At 41.4% G+C, this 20,668-nt stretch overlaps 1 protein-coding gene across 12 annotated transcripts in view; it reads left to right on the forward strand.

Annotated features, from left to right (window-relative positions):
* Positions 1-20,668, forward strand: part of MBNL2 (muscleblind like splicing regulator 2) — a 111,772-nt gene that overhangs the window by 27,121 nt on the left and 63,983 nt on the right. For 8 of the 12 annotated variants that reach the window (XM_065829755.2, XM_065829748.2, XM_065829745.2 and 5 more), the window contains exon 2: positions 10,179-10,985. The exons of 2 other annotated variants lie outside the window; for them this stretch is intronic. In XM_065829755.2, coding sequence (XP_065685827.1) covers positions 10,812-10,985 — 174 coding nt within the window. In that variant the 5' untranslated portion in view covers positions 10,179-10,811. Of the gene's footprint in view, positions 1-10,178; positions 10,986-20,668 lie in introns of those variants that run through there. 2 more of the 12 variants (XM_071806821.1, XM_071806825.1) reach the window with 1 other exon arrangement.

Consider the following 20,668-nt stretch of genomic DNA (forward strand, 5'->3'; position numbering starts at 1 on the left):
TTTTTTTTTTCATTTTCCTTCTAGAAATGGGAATGTAATTTTATGTCCCCTGTTACTTTTGCATACAACTGAGCTACGCACATGGCAGAAAAACAAGTATGAACTCATCTGATGTCTGTGCTGTAGGCTAATAAACTTCCCGAGTTTGTGTATCCGCTCTGTCTCTTGTTCTAAGTATTTTGTCTTCTGTTACTTATTTAAAAAAAACAAAGTTTCTTTTCTAAAATATAACTGGGTTAAAAAGTAACTTTCTTCAAGTGGCAAGGGACAGTGAGCTTTTTGGACTGAGGGAGATGTGTTGCACAAATTAAAACAACAGATCGATACGACCCATTTTTATTGGGTCAGTGCTTCTTAATCAGCACTCAAGCAAAAAGGAAGGTCAGTAGCAGTACTGCACATCAAACCCAAAATTCATCATCCTAGAGATCAGAAAAAAAATAAAGAAGTTTGCTCTGGTAGGCAGTATCTGCTGACAGTTACTATACTCTGTTTCCAGTTTTAACTCCATTATTTGCTTCAGGATTAAATAGAAGTTTTCAAGATTTCCAAGAAAACAGAACTTAAGCAGTACTTGCAAATATTCTGAGAAAAGCTCGTCTTGTTTCTCTGCCCCCAGTTCCAAAACAATTTTAGAGGAAAAGCATTCTCTTTCTGAACTTGTGATACCTATTGACCACAGAATAATGGTTCACTAAATGCAAATTTATTTTACTCCAGGAAGAATAGATTTCCATTACTTATTGTCAAACACAACACAGGTAGCCTCTGAACTTGTAAATTTTGGTTCCTGAGTTGTTTTTTTTTTTCTTTCTTTTTTTTTTTTTTTTTTGTGGACAAATAAATGGCATGAATTTTCAGTAGAAAGTCTTTTACTGTCATCTTCACATTGAGCTTGATTAGATATTTTCTTTATTTGCCTTGGAGGACCAAATACTATCAGACAGGAAGCAATCTCTCTGTTCAAAATACAAAAAGGCAACCTACCTTCAGAAGAGTCCAATAACCTGTTGAATACTACGTATTTATTTTCTCCAGGGGCGTGCCAAAAAGACCCCATTACTGGTTTCTCCTTGACTGGGAAGGGTCTTTGAAAAGTGGCTTTTAGTGAAAGATTTCAGCTTTTGTTATATAGAGCATCTGCTATCTGAATGTTGGCATAAAAACATTATTAAAAAAAAATTAAATTGCCTTTGAAGGTATTTGAATAACAATCTGCTATTCCATAGGTGACTTTAAAGTTGGGTTGCTGTTCTGTCTTTTTAGCTGCTGTAAGATATGAAGTATTCCGACATAGACAGTCTGGCTTTGCAGTATGTCCCATGAGATATGTAAGATATGAAGTACTTGCATCTGTTCTTCTTCATAAGGATTTCTTTAGTTTTGGAAGTAAATAAAACTGTTGTTGTGTTTTACGTGCACACTACTGATGATGAGAGAAAGGGGAATTGCACCATTGTGATAAAATAGGTGCTGATGAAGGCTTGCTTGGGCAACCCACTGACAAGTAAAGACACTATTGGGGTTTTTGCTTTTCCCTGTTGGAAGCTTTTTCCCATTGTGATGAGTTGCTGCTTCCAAAATGTATTTGAGATGGTTGTGAAACGCTTGGGGTCTGGCAGAACGCTATGGCAGTGCCTCAATTGGGCTCCTTTGAGCACACTCTCAGGTGTTCCTCCTGCTCCGTTGGATTGCTAAGAAAGCATTGCTTCTGGGAACACTTCTATGGGATGCAGCTTGGGGTACAGAAGAAGGGATTTTGGTGTTTCTTCCTCTTCTGATGGGTTTTAAAAGTGTGTTTCTCCAAGCTCTCCTTTCATTGGAAGGAAAAGTCATGTCCTCTCTGCTAGTTCAACCCATTTGGGGGTAATAAAAAGACACAGATTTACTTAAGGGTGTTTTGTAGTCAGTCTTCTTACTCCCCAGCTCCATTTGATGTTTTCACATTTTTGTAAATCTCCAAAGTCCTGGCGTATTCCCTTCCATATCCCTGTTCCTTTCCTGGGAGTCCAGGGTTTTGTCAGCAACTGTGACAACCAGTCAGGCTCCCTCTTGATATCTTTCTTTGCACACACATGATGATGAAAGACACTTCTTGACAGAGGAGTGTTCAAGAAAGGCAGTGGGCAAATCCATGGAAGAAAAATCCAGCGAGACCTATTAAATACAAAGACATCAGTCACAGGTTGCTGGGAAAAGATTCACGGGAATTATCACACTCTGCCTTTCCATAGTTATGCACTCTGCTGTAGACAACTGGTGTTGGCCACAGTTGGAGACTGGATATGGGGTGAAATGGACTTTTTGGGTGACCCGCTAAAGTCATCCTTGGTATCCTGTTCTCAGGTAAAATGCAAATGGAGAAAACAGCACAGAAATGCAGGTATTGTATCTCAGAACAGTGATGCTGCTTGGGTTTGGTGCAGGCAATCTGTTCAGCAGAACAGGTTTAGTGCTTAAGAGACAGTCAGAGTTAATAGCATTAGTTGGCCCTTTGGCTGCCATCGCCTCCAGAGCTTTGTTTGGATGTGCCATGCACCTTCCTAGAGCTCAGTAATTTGTAGGAATATATTATTAATAACATTATTGGCTGTCTTAAACATATTTTCTGCTTGCGAGTTCACCATATCTTAATTTACACGGAGTCCTCGGTTTTTCAGACTTATCCTTGTCTTTCGATGCAGAGGGATGCTGTTTCTCACATAAACAAGTACCTGGGTAAGAGTTCTGCCTTCTGGGCTTAGTGTAAAATTGGAGTAGGAAAAATAGAAAATCGACAACAGCCTGAGCTCTTTTAAATTGTGCTCCTGTGTAACAGCATGTTATCGGTCCTTTGGCAGGTGAGAACAGTTATTTGATCATGTGTTCCCTCCATGCCAGTCTATAAAAATTTCACAGTACATAAGCACACTTTTCTATAAATATTTTTACAGTCAGGAAAAAAAAAAAATAAATACAATACCTGTCTGCAGCCAGGTGTGAGTAGAAGGTCCTAATGCACTAGGGTACCCCTCCCTGCAGAATTTGGTTTGATTAATAGCTGTTATGTGGTGCTCTCTGCCAAAAGCAAAACACTTGTGTTCACAAGAGGCCAAGTGATAACGTCATTGCTGCTGGGGATGATTAACTCCGCTTGCAGAGGCACAGAAACAGAACTTGCTTTTGCCACCTTGTCCAGGTGGGAACAGAATTTTGCCTATGAAGTTCACACACCTAGAGGATGAAACTAGGCGCTTTTTTTTGACTTAGAAATAAGAAGTGTTTAAGTTACAGACTCTGAGAGAGGAGGTGAAGGTTAAGTGGAGTGGGATGAATATCATTATTAAAAAAAAAAAAAGTTTGCTAAAAGAAAAACTGTTTTCTGCAATTGCATCTTAACTGAAGCATAATGAGCATTAGTTTTATCAGCATGACTTCGGAGCACTTTGATGTTAGGAAATACTCTTGTGCGCTCCAGCCATCTACAGACTTAAAGTTCAGCAGAAATATTTCATGGTCCATTAGCAAAGTAGTACAGTGGATTGCTGAAAAGGTCCCAGACTGTGTTGTTTTGCAGTCAATGCCACACGTTCCTCCTCACCTGCTTCCCTGGGGACAAAGGACATTAACGTTATTATATTGTAAAGCCAGCTTCAAAGTGAACTGGCGGGTTTTAATAAGAAGCTCATTGCCATACTGTAAATAGCGTGGGGCATACTAAAAAGCCTGAACCTGGCACATTAGTGATCCTGACAAGGAGAATATGGCTCATTTAGCAAAATTGATACTTAGAGGTCATGCTCAGTTTAAATAAAACAGACTGGTGTTTTCCAGCCTGTCCCTGGACTTCTGCTGGCTTAACTAAAACAGTTGGAATTCACTATGGGTGAGGCTTTCATCTGAATTACAGTTGACAAGTGTTCATCTCTGGTTGTATAACAGGCAAAGAGAGATGTTGCAATAGTTATCTCCAAGTCAAACAAATAAACCAAATAATGGTTCTTTTGTAATTCAAGGCACTTTTGACTTTGGCAGAGTTCAGGTTGAATTAATAAAGGAACTGGAATTTGAATTTCAGTGGTTTTGGCTCCTGGCTGCTTGGCCAAACCAGTGGGCTGCTTCTCTGATAGGGCAGTTCTGGTTTGTTCTTCATTTGAGCAATACTGGTTTGCTTGCTGCAAAATGGAAGCTGTTTAACGTTCTTAACAAAGTGGAAAAACTCTTGAAATGATTAAATAAATCTTTACAAGTTTCATTTGAAATTTGTGGAAGAAAATGCATTCATTGTGTTCTACTGTAATTTAACATTTTTTTTTTCAAAAAATGTTAAGGTGGCAGAAAGGTTTTCCCTCTGTATTTTCTATCAAAGACTGGATGACATTTTTGTTTCTTGAATATAGGGATGTTATTTTTTTGTGACTGCACAGCAGTTCAGGAAAGAGACAAAAGCCTGATGCTGGTTTTAATGCTGTAATTTTACTGAACTATGCAAAGACATTATTACACTCCACCATATGGTGTCTAGTCTTACCAGATATCTAGTATTAGGTTGCATATCAAAAATATGAATGTTAGAAATTGGTTGAGGAAGAGAATATGAAGCTGGCATAGTACTCACTGATGAATGATACCTCTGTGCTTTCGCATCACTTTGCGGTCCTGTTTCCTAATCTGATGGGCTGATGGAGTGAGAAAAGCCTATCCACCAAAGGAAAATCTCTTTAAGAATGTAATTTATTCAAATATGATTAAAAAGCATACCGACTGTCATATTATTTTTCTGTAAAATTTCTTTTCTTTTTTTTCTTTTCATTCTTGTTAGCATCTTTTGAAATAAGATCATCTCTCCATTGGTGAGCGGGAGGTTTTGCACGGTGAGGCTTAAATTAGCATGTGATGACTGAGAGTCAGCCTCGCTTTCCAGGGACAGGGAGCATGTCCCATGGGACACGGCCTCGTAATTGCAGACGCTTGCAACAAGGATCCAGACCTGCCGCAGGTGGGGTGCAGGGGTGTTGTGTTGGCTTTATTCTGCACCTGGAGAGGCAGATCGTCACGGATCCAGCTTTAGCCTAGGATTAAGCTGCAGCCTTGCTTTTCCTCGGCAGGGAGCCTGAGAGAGGGCAAGAGAGAACAGTGTGAGGGAGTCAAGGAAATGGCAGGGAGCTGGAATTGAAAGCGATGCTGGAGTGTGCTCGTGGGGTCGCGGCGGTCCTTTGGTGTGGAGTTTCTCTTTGGTTTGGAGGCCTTGAATGCTATTTAAAGCACAAACAATGGGGGGAAGAAAAAAAGGACATGAAAGAATAGAACAGTGAGATTTAGTTGAAAAGCTGAAGCAAAGTCCCACCATCTCTTGAGATAAAGCACCTGCAGCATCTCCTAAACGTGTGGCTGTGTCCTAAGTGCTTTGAAAGTGGAGTCCACCATGCAGCTGCAAACAAGAGATACGGCTCTGGATGCCTTTTCCTGGCCTTAAGGGTGGGGGCTCAGTAGTTGTCAGTCTTCCTATATCTGTATTTCCATTGTGAATGTTTGAGATGCTTAACTTGATCTGGTTGTAGAAGGATCCCTACATATTAGACTTATACAGGGAGTCTTTTTACTAGGTTTTGGCAATAAACATAGTGAACTGCAAAGCGAGTTTCCTCTGCAAATGTGGTCAGCTGCTGAAGGAGTGGCAGCTTTTTGAAGGAACACAAGGCTTGTCAGGAGCCTGAAGATGTTATCTGTAGATTGGGACACATTGGTTAATCCTTGTCTTTGAATGTCATGGAATGTCCTGGGACGTCCAGGAATGGTTATATTTTGTCCCACATTACTTATCCCAGGTAAAATTATTCGCTTGAAACTAGTAAGTCCAGGGTGAAGGGAGTGGCTAAACCAAGGGTATTATTTCTTATAAATTAGTTTGTTGTTGGACAAATAGGAATGTCCTGAGAATCTAAGTTAAGGTAATGCATGATTAAGATGTTGCTGGTTTGTGAACTTGTACTGTGGAGCGTGAAGCCAGTGATACTTACGGTTAACTGTGTCTAAGGGTAGAGAGCCTGATTTCCCTGCTTACAACTTCCACCCAGAGCTTAAAATTTCAACCTGAAATTCTACGTGTCTGGTGTGTACTGCAGGGTCATTATTTTGTTTCTTTGTTGAAATATTCTTGAAGCGAATTTAAGACTATGGATATGGTTTTCTAGAAGTAAGAAACGTGAATTTTTTTTACATGTAAACATATAAAAGTTGTAGCAGCAACCCGTTTTGGGTCAAGGGCTTAAAATTGGGCACGACCATTTCCCTGGGATTAGAGATGCGAGTTCGGTCCTCTTGAAAATGTTCCCGTGTCTGGCTCTGCTAACAGTCTCTCTCTGAAGAGTTGCAATGTACACATGCTGGGTTTGAAAACTAAGTTCTCAAGATATTCTCTTGGCATTAGAGTGTCCAGCAGGCCAGTTTTGGTGACTGTAGGCAGGTCCTGAAGGTGAGTTTTCTCCCACTTGATTTCAGGTGTTTAACTAAATTTGGGCAGCAATCTATTTTGACAGTCCGCAGGTTTCTGCCCTGCTAGTGACCTAAAGGAGGAGCACCCTGCTTCCACAGTGGAGTGAGTCTTTGGATCTTTTTTTTTTTTTTTTTAATTCCTTATTTTTTAAAACAGACCATTGTAAATGGTCAGACTTGTAAAGCTATGTATATTTAGCACATCTCTTCTAGCTTGCTGGGAAAGATGAGTTTGTATACTTTAAACTGCAGTCCCTCTTAGGTACAACTGAGGGTTTTCTGACTTCTCTTGAGTTTCTGGTATGTATATAGAAGAAATATATGGATCATGTAGATAAACTTTGACAGTAGGAGCAACAAATTCAGCCCCAGTCTTGACATGTCTTCGTGAAGATTTTAATGTGAGGAGTAATACAGAGGGCTTAATTCTCTAAAAGTAAAATGAAAAACTTTTAGTGCCTTTTGAGTTAACTTAATGGTTCCATTAAAACTCTACATGGTCCCAACACAGAGAGGATTCTGGTCCTTTACTGGACTCATCACCTTCAGACTTGACTCCTTGAAGATGAAGTCTTTGTTCGTTATAACATATTACCTACTGAAGCATGAACACAACATGTCCAGGAAACCTCAGGCAGATACTACTTAATCCATTACCACATAATTAGTATATCTGATAAGTAAAAGTACTGTACCAGGGCAGCCCATATTTTGCATATAGCAAGAGCTCCTATTTTCCAGCTGAGAGATCAGCTGGTTTGTAATAGGACAGGGCTTTGTTCTCACTCGCAACTCCTAAAGATGCTGGCTGCCTAGTGTTCCTCAAGATGAGAACCTGTTCTGGGGGCTCCTAGTCCCTGTGGGCTTTGCCTTGTTTAATAATTAAAAGGATTTTATTTTTTAACCTGGGAATTATCTTTTTCTTTGTTTTCTTTTTTTCTTTTTTTTTTTCACTTGGAGAAATTATTTTGTGATTTAGAACAGAATGAAGATCTGGAGCCTAACATAGGCTCTTCCCTGCTCTCTCAGGAGAACATGAGATTGGCAAAAGCTGCCTACTCCTCCATGCCTTGCTAGCTGTATGCAAAAGGGAAGTGATGCTTATTTGAGTAGCAGGACCTAAAGCTAAATAGTTTGTTTTACAAATACGCGTCCATGAATTTATGCCATTTAGGATATGAAAAACTCTATAGATGTGTATTCTGGATAAATTCCGTTGATCCAAGTGTATGAGAGCCTGAAAATAAATAGCAGTAGTTGTAAAAAACAATGAAACAAAATTAGTCCTTTTGTACTTATTATACTGAGTGTTATCTTTGGCTTCTCCTTGTAATGTTTCCCTCTTGCGTTCAGTCGTTCCTGGTGGCATCTCTTCTTTCACCTTCCTAGTGAAGGACGTGGCCATGGACACACAGACCATGGAAGTGCTACAGCTGGAGCACTCCAAATTCTTCTGTCCCCATCATGTTTGCACCTGCCTTCTACTGAGGGCCTGGCCTCCTTCACAAAGGTCTTGTCTCTCTCCTTCTCCTAAGCCTGCACCAGGAAAAACTACTGAAGCACTCAAGGCCTCTTGAGAAATCAGAAAATGGTGGGTTTTTTGACAACATGTGGATTTCTGAGACAAACTGTTCATGCTTCCCTTTCATTAGAAGATGTTCCTGTAGTAAGAAGATAGGAAATAGGATGATGCTGTATTTCACTCCTCCTCTACCCCTCAAACACTTTTTTGGTATTAATTTTTTCTGCAATCTCACTGATCTTGTGTGTGATCCTGTTGTGCACATTTTTTTAAAACCACGGCTACTGCCATTTACATAACGTGTGCTGTTTGCTTTGCTGCCATGTGCAGTGTCTGGTTTTCTTCACTCCTAATGCCTGCTACTTGAGAAACAACTTTTAGTTGTTTTTAGTAGTACGCAGCCCAGAAGAGTATTACTACTTATGACTTTCAGCAGTGTGCGGTGTAATATTTACCCTTTTTTCCCAAATTTTCCATCTGTCTCCTATACGTATTACTGAAAACCGTTACTGACATTTCTGAAGTGGAATGTGTGGCTCTCTGGAGAATATTTCCTCTTTTACATTTAGCCAGCTAAATCATCAGCCCAACAAGCTATCAGCTCAACAAGCTCTTGTAGAAAGGTTCTCCTTGTCTTTCCCCCTCTCTTTCCTTTTCATCGGTCAGGAGTATTTCCTCACTTCTTTGTATGTTTTCAGCTTAACCTCACTCTTCATTGATGCTGTGGGACAACATTGATAGAATATTTAATTTGACGAATATTTAATTCATATGCTGTGCGATACTGCAGTTGTGTAGAATTATTTAAAAATGTACTAATTGTCTCAGAACTTATTATTCTTTATGACCATGGAAAAGCTAGCTAAGTATCATCCAGACCCATCTTACTGCATGTTGGACTTAAAACTGAGTTTTTGAGCAATTAGCATTGCATTACCTTTATTCACGCTATTAACAGCTGTAGCAAATTTTGGTGTAGGTATCAGTCACATAGTAAAACTCTTTCTGGTAGTGTTACTAAGTAATAGAAAAGCCTTTTGATGTGAAGACTTGGAAGTCAGAATTGGGATCTGTTCCTGAAACTGTCTGTGAGTAATTCTTACTCACATTACTAACAATGCTGACTTCAATTAAGTCAGATGAATCCAAGCACAGAATGGTAATTATTCTGGCATGGGAAAGCTGACAGTGTTTTTAGAGCTATTTTTATTGACGCGTTTTAAAACCTTACTTATTCCATTCTTTCCCCCTTGCTTTATTCTTGCATAAAAATAATCCATCAACTGTTTCTGGCTGGTATCTGCAAAGTGAGAGTTGTGTTTCTTTGAAGCTGAATAGAAGGAAACATCATGTTCATGGTTTTACCATCTGCATATAAAATAAAGTCATTTCTTAAAAAATATTTATAGTATCTAACCCTTTGATATTCAGATCTGTTTATCTAGAAAATATCCTAGGTATTTTATAGGCCTCATGTAGCTTAAGTTTCATATTTAAGTCTTAGATTTTGATGCTAGACCATTTGTAAAAATACATGAAAGCTAATTTAGTCAAAGGAAAATTTAGATAAGGACTACCTCATATTAGAAAGAACTCAATAGAGGATGATGTCTTAGCGATGAACCCTTCTATGAAGCCTTTATGAAACAGGCTTTAGCTTAACTGGAAAACTAACTCTATTTTCTGGATATGGAAGAGGTTTTTTCCTTGTAAATTTAGAATGACAATTCCACACCCTTGAGAGGGAGACACAAAAAATCTGAACAGAATACAACCGTCCTCATGTCTAAGGAGGAACAAATAACAAGTAAGAGCTTATAATGCAGTAGCACCATCAAAAATACCAAATGATAAACTAATGGAAACGGGTTCTTGTATATTGTTTTGGAGACTAAGCACATTAGATTGAATTGTTTCACAACCAGCATGCCTAACTAATTATTGTGTCTGCCACATTCGTCTATTTAAATCATTCCCAACTTCTGGACTGCTGCCTAGAATATTACTGCAATACGTGTTTCAACTGGTTACTTCACGAAGGAGGCTGATTTTGTGTGGAAAAAAAGAAATCCAAGCAAGCATTGGCAATACGTTTATAATATCTGATAAAGAGGGATGATCGGTTTCGTAATGTTGGTTTGAATGTGTTACATGTGAACTGATACTGTATTTGTTTTGTCAGGTCAGTGACTTAAAAAGTGCCTTTGTCAAGTCACTTTTATGAGCGAGGACTGCTACGCCCGTGTTCTCAAAATCCCGTCTTTGCCAGCCAGACATTGCCTTCACCTCACACCTGGCAGAAGATACCTCAGCCGTCTCCATTTGCCAATTAGTTGATGGGAAACTGAAAGCAGGAAAAGAGGAAGAAGAACTATTATTATTCTTGGGACATGAACAAATGACTGCATTGCTTTTCGTGTGTAATCAATACCAGCAAGTGACCGTCAGAGAATTAACGTTCTCTCGAGGAGTGCCATTGCACTGAAGGATTTTGGCGTAAAACTGCTGCACCCGTGATACAATCACCAGGCCCACGTGTTTTACAGACAGAAATGCGACTGAGCATGGTTTTTCCCAGCCAAAAGTCTACCAGCGGGACTTAATGATTGATGAGTGACTGCTTGCTGGTGAACTTTCTCTGTTTATTCTGCTTTGTGTGCATTGGACATTGTTAATCATCCCCCACTTTTTTTTTTTAAACTCTTTTCAATTGGAATTGATTTTTTTTTTTTTTTAATTCTCTCATTCATCATTATTTTTGGGAATTTCTTTGTCGTAACTCATTTGACAGCAAGTTCAAAATCAGCTTTTCATCATGGCTTTGAATGTTGCTCCTGTAAGAGATACAAAATGGCTAACATTAGAAGTGTGCAGGCAATTTCAGAGGGGAACTTGCTCGCGCTCTGATGAAGAATGCAAATTTGCACACCCCCCTAAAAGTTGCCAGGTTGAAAATGGAAGAGTTATTGCCTGCTTTGATTCCTTAAAGGTAAGAAAAAGAGAACTGCACGTATAGTAAAAATGCTAGTACACTGTACTGAAAGTAAAATGTGAAATGATGACTTACAACTAAGCCAGGTATATCAGAAAGTTATTTCTTCTTGGTAAGATGTATCTATTAATACAAATTATATTTGTCGTAACTTTTATTTAATGAAGCTTTGAAAAGTTTCCTTTCCAGGGATTTCCTTTTCCAGAGTCAATATGTTGTTTACAAAAATTGCATATGATTGCTTACAGCTGGTGAGACAATTGTGTTCTCCTGAGTACATGTTATAAATTATCATTGTTCCATGGCAAATGAAAATACATGGTGGGACAGTACCAGGCCATTACCAGAGTCCATGTGGAAAGTATGCAGATTCCTTTGTTTAAATCAACAGAAGTGAGAAAAACCTGTACATTACTTCAATTTTGACACAATGGGTTGTTTGCCCTTGGTATTGGGGACTCTCAGATAAATTAATATCATTGATTATTACATGTATGGATAGTGCAGACAGTAGCATAAATTTAGAAGAGAGCGAAAGGATTCTCTCCTTTGGAGACTATTTAGCAATTATGTTGTTAGGCAGTCAGCTTCTTCTGACTTGCTAATGACATCAGGCATGCTTTAGAAAACTACTTTAAAAGTTCTGTGAAAATACTTTGTGTACTGCATAAAAGAAGATTAATGACCCTGTGGGATTTGGGGAGTACACAGTGTTTTCTGTGATGATACATTTGTGTTCTCATGTCAACAGAAGGAAAAAGCTTATTTCATATAAACAATGAAAGGGCAAAATTGAGCATTTTGGATCTTGTTTTGAAAGTTTTGGTTGTGGCCTTGTCTTTTGGACATGGAAAAATGTCTTGGCTTGCTTTTTAAATATAGCTCTGTAGACGAAAATTTTGGTTACTCACCAAGAACTCTCTTACTGTGAAAACATCAGTGTAAATGAGGAGAAAATTCAGTGTTATTTGAAAATGCTAATTTATTTTCATTATAATTTTTTTTTTTGTGCAATGCAAGATATTGTGCTAGTTATCTTTCTTCTGGGTTTTCTTGTTTCTTCTCCTCTTTTGAAGGTTCAGAAGAAAGTAACTCAGTGTAAATGTTTGTGAGGGGTTTACATTCTGTATATCCTACAAGCCAGAACAGCACCTTTGTAGTCATGGCAGTATGTCATTGAGTGCTATTAATGACCTTAATCCATGGATTACTGCACGATAAACTGTAACAGCTTCTTTGTAGATGTTCTTGTGTATTGGTTGACTGCCAATGGGATTTTTTTTTTAAAACAGGCAGGCTAGTGTCTGCAGGTTTTTTTGTGGTTTTTTTGGTTGTTGTTGTGGTTTTGTGGTTTGGTTTTGTTTGTTTGTTTGTTTTTTAAATATAGTTTTAACCATTGTAAAGCCTTGGGGTGGTGGTGGGGTGGCTGGTGGCAGGGCTCAGTTACTTCCAGGCTGTCAGGGCGGTGGGTTTGCAACATAAGAGCTGCTGCCGCTGCAGCACCCAGGCCGAAGCGGCGACGTGCCCAGCATCGCCTTCCCTGGCAGTGCAGGGTGCTCGCAGCGGAGGTGCCAGTTATTTTAGCCAGAAACTTTTGTGCAGGCATAGTAATCGCTTGCAAATCAAAACTGGAGTCATAGCCTAAGCTAATAACACCATAAAGAGAAATCCTGAGGGATCGCAGTGGCTAGCTTACTGACAGGCAGCATCATTGCTCAGTGGAGGGAAGTCCAAAGCCATGTAAAAAATGTAGTCAAAGCAAGCAGGCGTGTTTTGTCCTAGCAGGCATCTGCTCCAAGGGGCCAGTTTGCTTCAACCTGGATCTAGGGGCTGAAGTGATGCTGCAGGCACATGGGCCTCCTGTCTTGTGTTTTCTAGTTGAGTCTGTTGTGGTAAATTGGCAGTAGAGATGGGTTTGTACCAAGAAACCAAACTGTGGCCTGAAGCAGTGAAGGCGGAGGTATGAGTTTCTTCCCACCAACGCTGCTGCAGGCAGAGGGAGATCTGATAACGGGACAACAACGTCTTCAATTGCTGCAGCTTCTCGTGGCTGAGCGCAAGTCTGAGCCGAGCTTTTGAGTGAGCTGTCTGACCTCTTGGTGCTTAAAAAGCTTTTAGGGATCCTTGCGAGTGCATGGCTCTTGGCTATGCCAACTGGAGTTCTTGCATCCATTTCCTTCGTTGTTCAGAAGTTTGTAAATTGCCATAGGTAGGGCAAGAATGTTCTCGGTGAGCTCGGTTTGCATGTGCTGCTGGTTGAAGGACTTATGCCATTAGTCCCATAAATCTATTTGATTTGTAGCTTTCAGAAATAGCTGGTGTTAATCATACAGTTTCAGAATACTGCTTTGGCACTCAACAAGCAGGATAATGTTTCATGTAAATAAACAGAACAGTCTAGAATTATAGATACAATCAGAATTTAATTAAAAAAAACAAGAGCTGTTTTTCTTGCTGAACACTGAACCATACTTTAATGCAGGCAATTATTTAGAGTTTATTTACATAATATCTAGAGCTTTGGAGACTTAGCATTTTAACTGTCTTGGTTCCATGTACCTGCTGTAAAAATAAATTATGGTGAGTACATTGAGTCTCTTTGAATAAACATCTTCCTACCCAGAGAAAACACAGATTATTTTTTTTTTTTTAGGCTCAGATTGAGGTATGTGTTACATTTAGGTGTTGCCTAGTAGTTACAGCTGCTCCCTAAGAAGTCAGTCCAATACAACATACAGCACTCTTGAGACAGGCTCTACTTTACCTGCTGATGGATCAGAAGAGCCCCTGTTTGGGGAGGGGATGTGCTCTCTCCTGCATGCGGCCTTCTTTCTGGATTTCCAGGATAGACAAGGAGCACGGTACAAGTGCCTACCAGCTGGTTCAGACTACCAAAGCACCAATATGGAACTACTGAAGAGAGTTCAGCAAAGGGCCAGAAAGATGATGAAGGGTCTGGAGCATCTTACAAGGAAAGGCTGAGAGAACTGGGACTGGTCAGCCTAGAGAAGGCTCAGGGGGATCTCATCGATGTATATAAATACCTGAAGGGAGGGTGCAAAGAAGATGGACCCAGGTTCTGCTCAGTGGTACCCAGTGACAGGACCAGAGGCAATGGACACAAGCTGAAACACAGGAGGTTCCCTCTGAATATCAGGAAACACTTTTTTTCACTGTGAGGATGGCCACGTGCTGGCACAGGTTGCTCAGGGAGATCATGGGTTCTCCATCCTTGATGATATTCAAAAGCCATCTGGATGTGGGCCTTGGGCAGTTGGTTCTAGGTGGCCCTGCTTGAGCAGGGTGTTTGATCAGATTATGTCAAGAGGTCCCTTCCAGTTTCAACCATCCTGTGATGGTATGACCAGAAGCATCTTCATGCTGAAGTGCCCATAGCCTTCAGGGTTGTTCTAAGCTAACAAAAGCTGATACTGGGGCTGAAGGAAGTAATCCCAGCCAGGGACATGCCTCTATGCCATGCCACATCCTCCTTTGTGCTCCCACTGCTGTCTTTGTGGCTGTGTGGTGCACCAGCTTGGGAAATTGATTGTGGTTAAAAGTAAGTTGTTGTAGTTGCTGCTGACACAAGGGAGAGGGGCTGTGTGTTACCAGCAGAGTGCTGGGTCACCTTGGCCAGCGATGGTGCTGTGGCCTTAAGCCAGGCTTCTGTAGTAACATGACTGCATCAGAATCTGAATTTTCCTGTATTAAAGAAGTATATTTGTAGGTCTGTTGGTTGCCAGTAGAAGGCTGACAGAATTAAATGGCTGTTGTTTGCTTTTAACTCAAAAGGGGGTTTTGGCTTTGAATACCCGTCCTTGCAAAAATTGACTTTAAACCCAGTGAAAGTTGCAACAACATCCCGTTGGACTGATTACAGTTTTGACGATCCAAAATGTTAGTTGTTAAAAACTGTCTGGGCTCTGAATATCCTTCATCTGTGAGATGCTTCAGGCTAGACAGAAATAGCTAAAGACTAATGAGCCTGGTTCAGATTCAGGCCAGAGAGTTGCTGATTTCAAGCCAGGTTCTGCCGCATGGGCTTCTGAGATGTGGCTCAGCTTTTGTTTCCGGCTCTTTGGTGAAGAACAGAGCCTGTTCTGTCATAAACAGGGCATTTTGAGGGTGTTAGGAGAGTGTAGATGGTTCATTCCTATGCACCCGATGCTTGATGGATACAGCAGTCAGACAGATGCATGCCTGTTAGCCAGTCAGAGCATCACCTCCAGCAATGGGGCTCCCTCCAGCAGAAGTCCCCTACGACTTGGCCAGCTGGTGCGGCCACATGGAAATACCCAAAACTGTACCAGGCAACTGGCCCTGGTGAGTTTTATTTGAGGATGAAAGTGTCTCTGGGCTCATCTGTTTGACCATGCTTGAGGTGAAGGAAAGCATACTTCCATGGCAAGGTACAGGGCCTGCTGATGGAGGATGCTGAGGAAGCGCTTCCAGAGATGGAGCCTTGTCTGCTGCCTTAAACCCTCCTGAAGACTTTTTTGAGCCCTTTCAGTCTCCTCTTTGGATGCTGCAGTGTTTGTGCAGTGGGAAGGGTCTGTGAAGATGCCTGTCCAACTGGGAAGTTTGAATTGCGGGAACTGCTCTGTTTATACTTCCATACTTCCCACTGGGTTCAAGTAGCTTAATTTAAAAGTGAAGAACCTGGATGTATTACACTTCATATATCACACTTTGAGTCCTTCAGGTTGGACACTATAAGCAAACCTGTTTTCAAGGCTTCCCTGTCCTGCTAGTAGGAAAGAACAAAATCCTTTCAAAGGAATGCTAATATATAATATGATGTCTATGGACAAGAACACACAATGCTCTGCTGTATTTGAGCTGGAATTACAAAAAACCAACACTGAAATGAATGGTGACATCTAGGAGGTAGAGAGGGGAAGAGCTTGGCAGATAACAAAATATGATCATAGGCATTTTGCTGGGAGTTGACTCTCAGGTTTACAGTCAAGTCTGGGGTTTAAATTATGGTGTTATTTCTCAGCTCAGATTTATACACTTTCTGCAGGTCAGCTACTAAAAGGATGTGTTGTCTGAGCTGATACAGATAACAGAGGAGGTATCTTGAAGATACTGTCATTGCAAGTTTTATGCTGTTAACAATAAAATGAAAGCTTCCTTAGGGCTACAGATTTATTTTCTGTATTTTTTTTAATCTATTTACTAGTGTCTAAACACTTGCAATTGTTCTGTTTATTGAGCCAGCAGACTACTGTGGACTGTTAATTTGCATTTTCCTGAAAGCCTTTTAAGAATATGCCTATCTGGTGTCATTTGGCACCACAGAATAAAAGGTAATTGAAGGCTGTACACAGAGACGTGTTTACCAAGTTTAAAAGGGTTCCAAGAAAAAGAAAAGAAATTTTAGGAGCATCCACTTTGGTGAAATATCTGGAACTGAAAAGCATCTGTTTAAGATAGCCTGAGCTTTATTTAGAAAAAGGAAAAAAAATTTGTAAAGTGAGCAGGCTGTTAGTAAGAATGTGAGCTCAGTTATGCTGCAGTAAGTAGTCAGTTGCCTTCCTGCCATTTTCTTTTGTAGGTCTCTAAATGTTTCACAGACATCAAGTCCTTGGTGTTCTACGAAGGTCAAGGACTTGGGATCTTCTCACACTTTGAAGTAGCTGATACCTGCTCTCACTTGGCAGGTGAGGCAGTCTGGACAGACTGTAGATGTGCACTAGAGACAGAGGGGATTGGCTAGTTTTGTGTAGACTAGAAAGCATTTAAATGGGTGCTTATAGTGTCCCAGTTGGCTGAATTTCTGCCCGTCACTCAGTTATGTGGTGTGACACTGTTCAAAGGCAAGGTGAGTTCAGGGGCTGTGCCTACAGTGGGTAGGGAAGAATGACTGAAATGGGAAAACTCTGAGTGACAGAATGGCATATTCGTTCTGGACCCATGGATCTTGTGTGCTTTGCTGCACAGTGACATAATTACAGTAAGACAGGGGAACAGATTGCCCATTTCGGTAGCTGTGGGCTCTGGGGATGTCGAAGTTGCAGGCCAAAATCTTCCAGGGGGGGGATGCAGAATCCAGATCTCCCTCTTCCTGTAATACAGTGAGTCTGCTCAAACCCTTCTTTTTCACCCACCTCCGTTTTTTCTTTTAAAAAGTCCAATAAATTCCAGGTAGCCCAGGAACACCACCTGGCAGAAGCTTTCCTGTGTCTTATAATCATAGAATAGTTTAGGTTGGAAGGGATCTTCAAAGGTCATCTAGTCCGACCCCCAGCAATGAGCAGGGACATCTTCAACTAGATCAGGTTGCTCAGAGCCCCGTCCAGCCTGGACCTGAATGTCTCCAGGGATGGGGCATCTACCACCTCTCTGGGCAGCCTAGGCCAGTGTTTCACCACCCTCATTGGAAAAAAAATCCTTCCTCATGTCTAACTTGAATCTCACCCTCTTCTAGTTTAAAACCATTACTCCTTGTCCTGTAGTAACACGCCCTTCTAAAAAGTCTGTCTCCATCCATCTTATACGCTCCTTTTAAGTACTGAGAGGTCTTCCTGGAGTCTTCTCTTCTGCAGGTTGAACAACCCCAACTTTCTTTGCAGCTCTCTTAGTTGCTGCGAAGTGTGAACATGAAGAGAAAGTGTCAGTCAAGGCCAGTTTTAGATGACTGCAAATTAACTTTGTAGGCTTCTTCTGTATATATAGCAATGGCCACCCTGGTCAGGCCAAAAAGCCCTGTGTAGCCCAGTGACCCAGTAATGGCTAGGCTGTCCTAGTGATGTGCTGCTCAGGGACATGGAGGTCCAGGCATGATATGGTCGTATGTAATAGCTCTCGGTGACCATCCTTCCGCTGTACTTGTCTTGCTGCTTTTTGAACCCTGTATGTCTTTGGCACCCACAGCATGCCACTGTGAAGACTTCCACAACTTCATTACACACAGTGTGGGAACTAGCTTCTTTGTTCATTTCAAACTTCCTCATTTCATGGATACCCCCAGTTCTTGTATTGGAAAATCAGAAGAGAATCTCCTGTGAATTTTCCTAAGGATGAATCTGGATTTTTTTTTTTCCTCTGACTTCACTCTGGAAGGGCCATGTTTCTCCTCAGTGGGAAGTCTCCTGAGAGAAGACTCATTCTTTTAAATGTGTTCCATGAAAACACTGTTCCCAGGACAGGTGTAGTTCCTGAAGGCCCTACTTTTTTCAGGCTTTGTTAATCTTTTTGGCTCAGAATAAAGTGCAAGGGGTCAGATGTTGCGGGAAATTACGCCATCCTGTTTTCTGAGACTATGTTACACTTTACACTCAACCTGTGCAACCATGAGCTGCTACTAAAAAGAGATGGTTGCATCCAGTCCTGTGTCCTGTCACACCTATTTTCCCATTTTATCTCTGTTCAAATGATTGTGCAGCCCTGCAACTTGTTTGAGCTGATCCAAAGGAAAGGGGAGAACTGCATTAAATGTAAAATGAAACTATGAATTTAGGCAGCAAATCTAGCATAATTTGAGATACAATGGGGTTTGAGAAAGGAGAATGTATTTCTGAAATGTCTTTCTGAAGATCCCCCTTATCTCTCAGTTTAGGGACTCAGTATTCCCTTGCATTGTGAATCACCTGTTCCTGTTTGTTTTCTGAAAAAAGACCTCTGTTTTTTCATTTGAGTCCTATAGTCCTTCCAGTGTGCACAAGTTCCTTTAACAATTTTTCATGTTCACCGCCCTTCTTCACATTGCTGTCTCCATGCCAGCTCTCCTGGCTTAAATAAAGGTAAGGTTAAAAAACAGCTAGCTGAACTGCTGGGCAGACACCCTTAAAAATCTGTGAGCTTGGCTTAAATTGTTTAGGAGAGAGTCAAACAAAACTGAAAGAAGCCTTTAACTGTTGTGCTGCACAGTGTTTAGCTTTTTAAAAGATCAGTTTAAAAAAAAAAAAGCCGTGGATGTTTGTTCTACTGCAGAGGGGGCTGTGCCACTTGGTAAGATTTGTCCCTCTTTCAAGAGAGACATTTCTTCTCTGTTTTCGAGCAAAGTCCAGAGGCGCCACCCAGGGTGTTTGGAGAACGGGAGTGTGTGGGGACAGGAACCAGGGCTGAGCCAAGAGCTGGGCCCTGCAGCAAAAGGTGCACTAGCCACCAAGTCAACTCAGAGGAGCAAGTCCTAACCCACTGTCACTGAACCTGCCCTCAAACCGAAGCTGTGAAAAGCAGAGGTTGAACCAGTTGAGGTTCATTCTGTGGGCTGTTAGAAAAGCTGGGTTTCTCCTTCAGGCCCTGTTTTGTTTCCTCGTTTGTCTCTCTGCAGCAATGCTAAGAGCACAAAGTTGTCCTGTCTGTCACTAGTATCTCCTTTTTACAGCTGACCCATCAGATTTTAAACCTGGGCAGCTTGTTTTAACTTGATGTAAGTTGTGTTCTCGTAAGAGAGCTTGGTTGGACACCTGGTTGCTGAGCTACCCTTCCTCCTTCCCTCTGAAGGTGTGGGAAGCCCCTCTTCCCAATCTCACGGTTCAGTGGCGAAACCTCTCAGTGATCAGAGCAGATGCTTTTCACAAGCAGGAGACCTGTTGCAACAGCTTGTGCCTCCTTTGGCCCGTTACAACCACCTGGTGGGAGCAAGTGGGTGTTTACTGGCAGTTTTCAGTGTCATTTTCAGTGTGGTGGAAGTTGCTGAGCAGGTTGCTGGGTCCCTGGCCTGGGGAGGAGGATGAGCAGAAATGGTTGAAAGAAAAAGCAGTTAAAGAACAGTCACTGAAGGATATAACACAAATGTATCTTCTTGTTCACTGAATTGTGTTGTCCTGAGGGACTCCCATTACTCTTTTAGTAGTTCCTGGGCAGTGGTCTTGCTGGGTTGAGTTAACTCCTGGAGCTTGCTGCTCCCAGGAGCCCCAGTGGACACTCACAAAGAGCATTCCTTGGTAGCTGCCACTCGGTTAACCATCTAAGTCTGTTTACACAATGAAAAGCTGGTAGGCAGACAGGTTAGAGATGCAGGAAACCTCATGTGAAAGACCACAGTGTCTGGCAGATGCTCTCAAGATTTTTGGGCACTTGGAGGTGCTTCATATACCCACCCAATTCACTGTAGTTGCTGCACCAACCCATGCTCCCCTAAGCTTTATAATAACCAGTCTGTGGGTGTAGCAAAGGCAAAATTCAATCAGAGTCTCTGACTCATCCCATCACTAGGATTTTGAACACAAGAGCAATTGCTCACTACCTACTCCTCCCCCACGCTCCCTATTAACTCAGGTCACTGTTCCCACCGGCTTGCTCTTTCCAGGTCTCCCCACCTACTCCTTTATTTTTCTGGCAGGTGGTTCCTCTTTCATTCCAGGCTCTTTTTTTTTCCCTTGGCCCTGTGTATGTAGCTTTCTTTCAGCTCAGGCATCAGCTGTTCTTCCCAAGCTGTTCTACTTCAGCTGCATCATCGATACAAAAGACAAGGTTGTGTTCAGATGTCAGGAGCTTCCTGATATAGAAGCCTAGCAGAGACAAGGCCCATGTTCCCAGGTCATCCTCACCACTCCAAAGATATTTTAAATCTAAGAAAAAACCAAACACAACAAGAATTGGGGAGTTTATTTGCAATTCTGTTTGACAACCACAGCCCTCTCCCAACTCAGATGTCCTCATGTGAAGACTGGCACCTTGCTTTTGAGGAGGTGGATTGTATTGCAAACCTACTGCAAGAAAAGGAA

This window comes from Patagioenas fasciata, chromosome 1 (assembly GCF_037038585.1).
Source record: "Patagioenas fasciata isolate bPatFas1 chromosome 1, bPatFas1.hap1, whole genome shotgun sequence".
In the NCBI taxonomy this organism is placed as follows: domain Eukaryota; kingdom Metazoa; phylum Chordata; class Aves; order Columbiformes; family Columbidae; genus Patagioenas; species Patagioenas fasciata.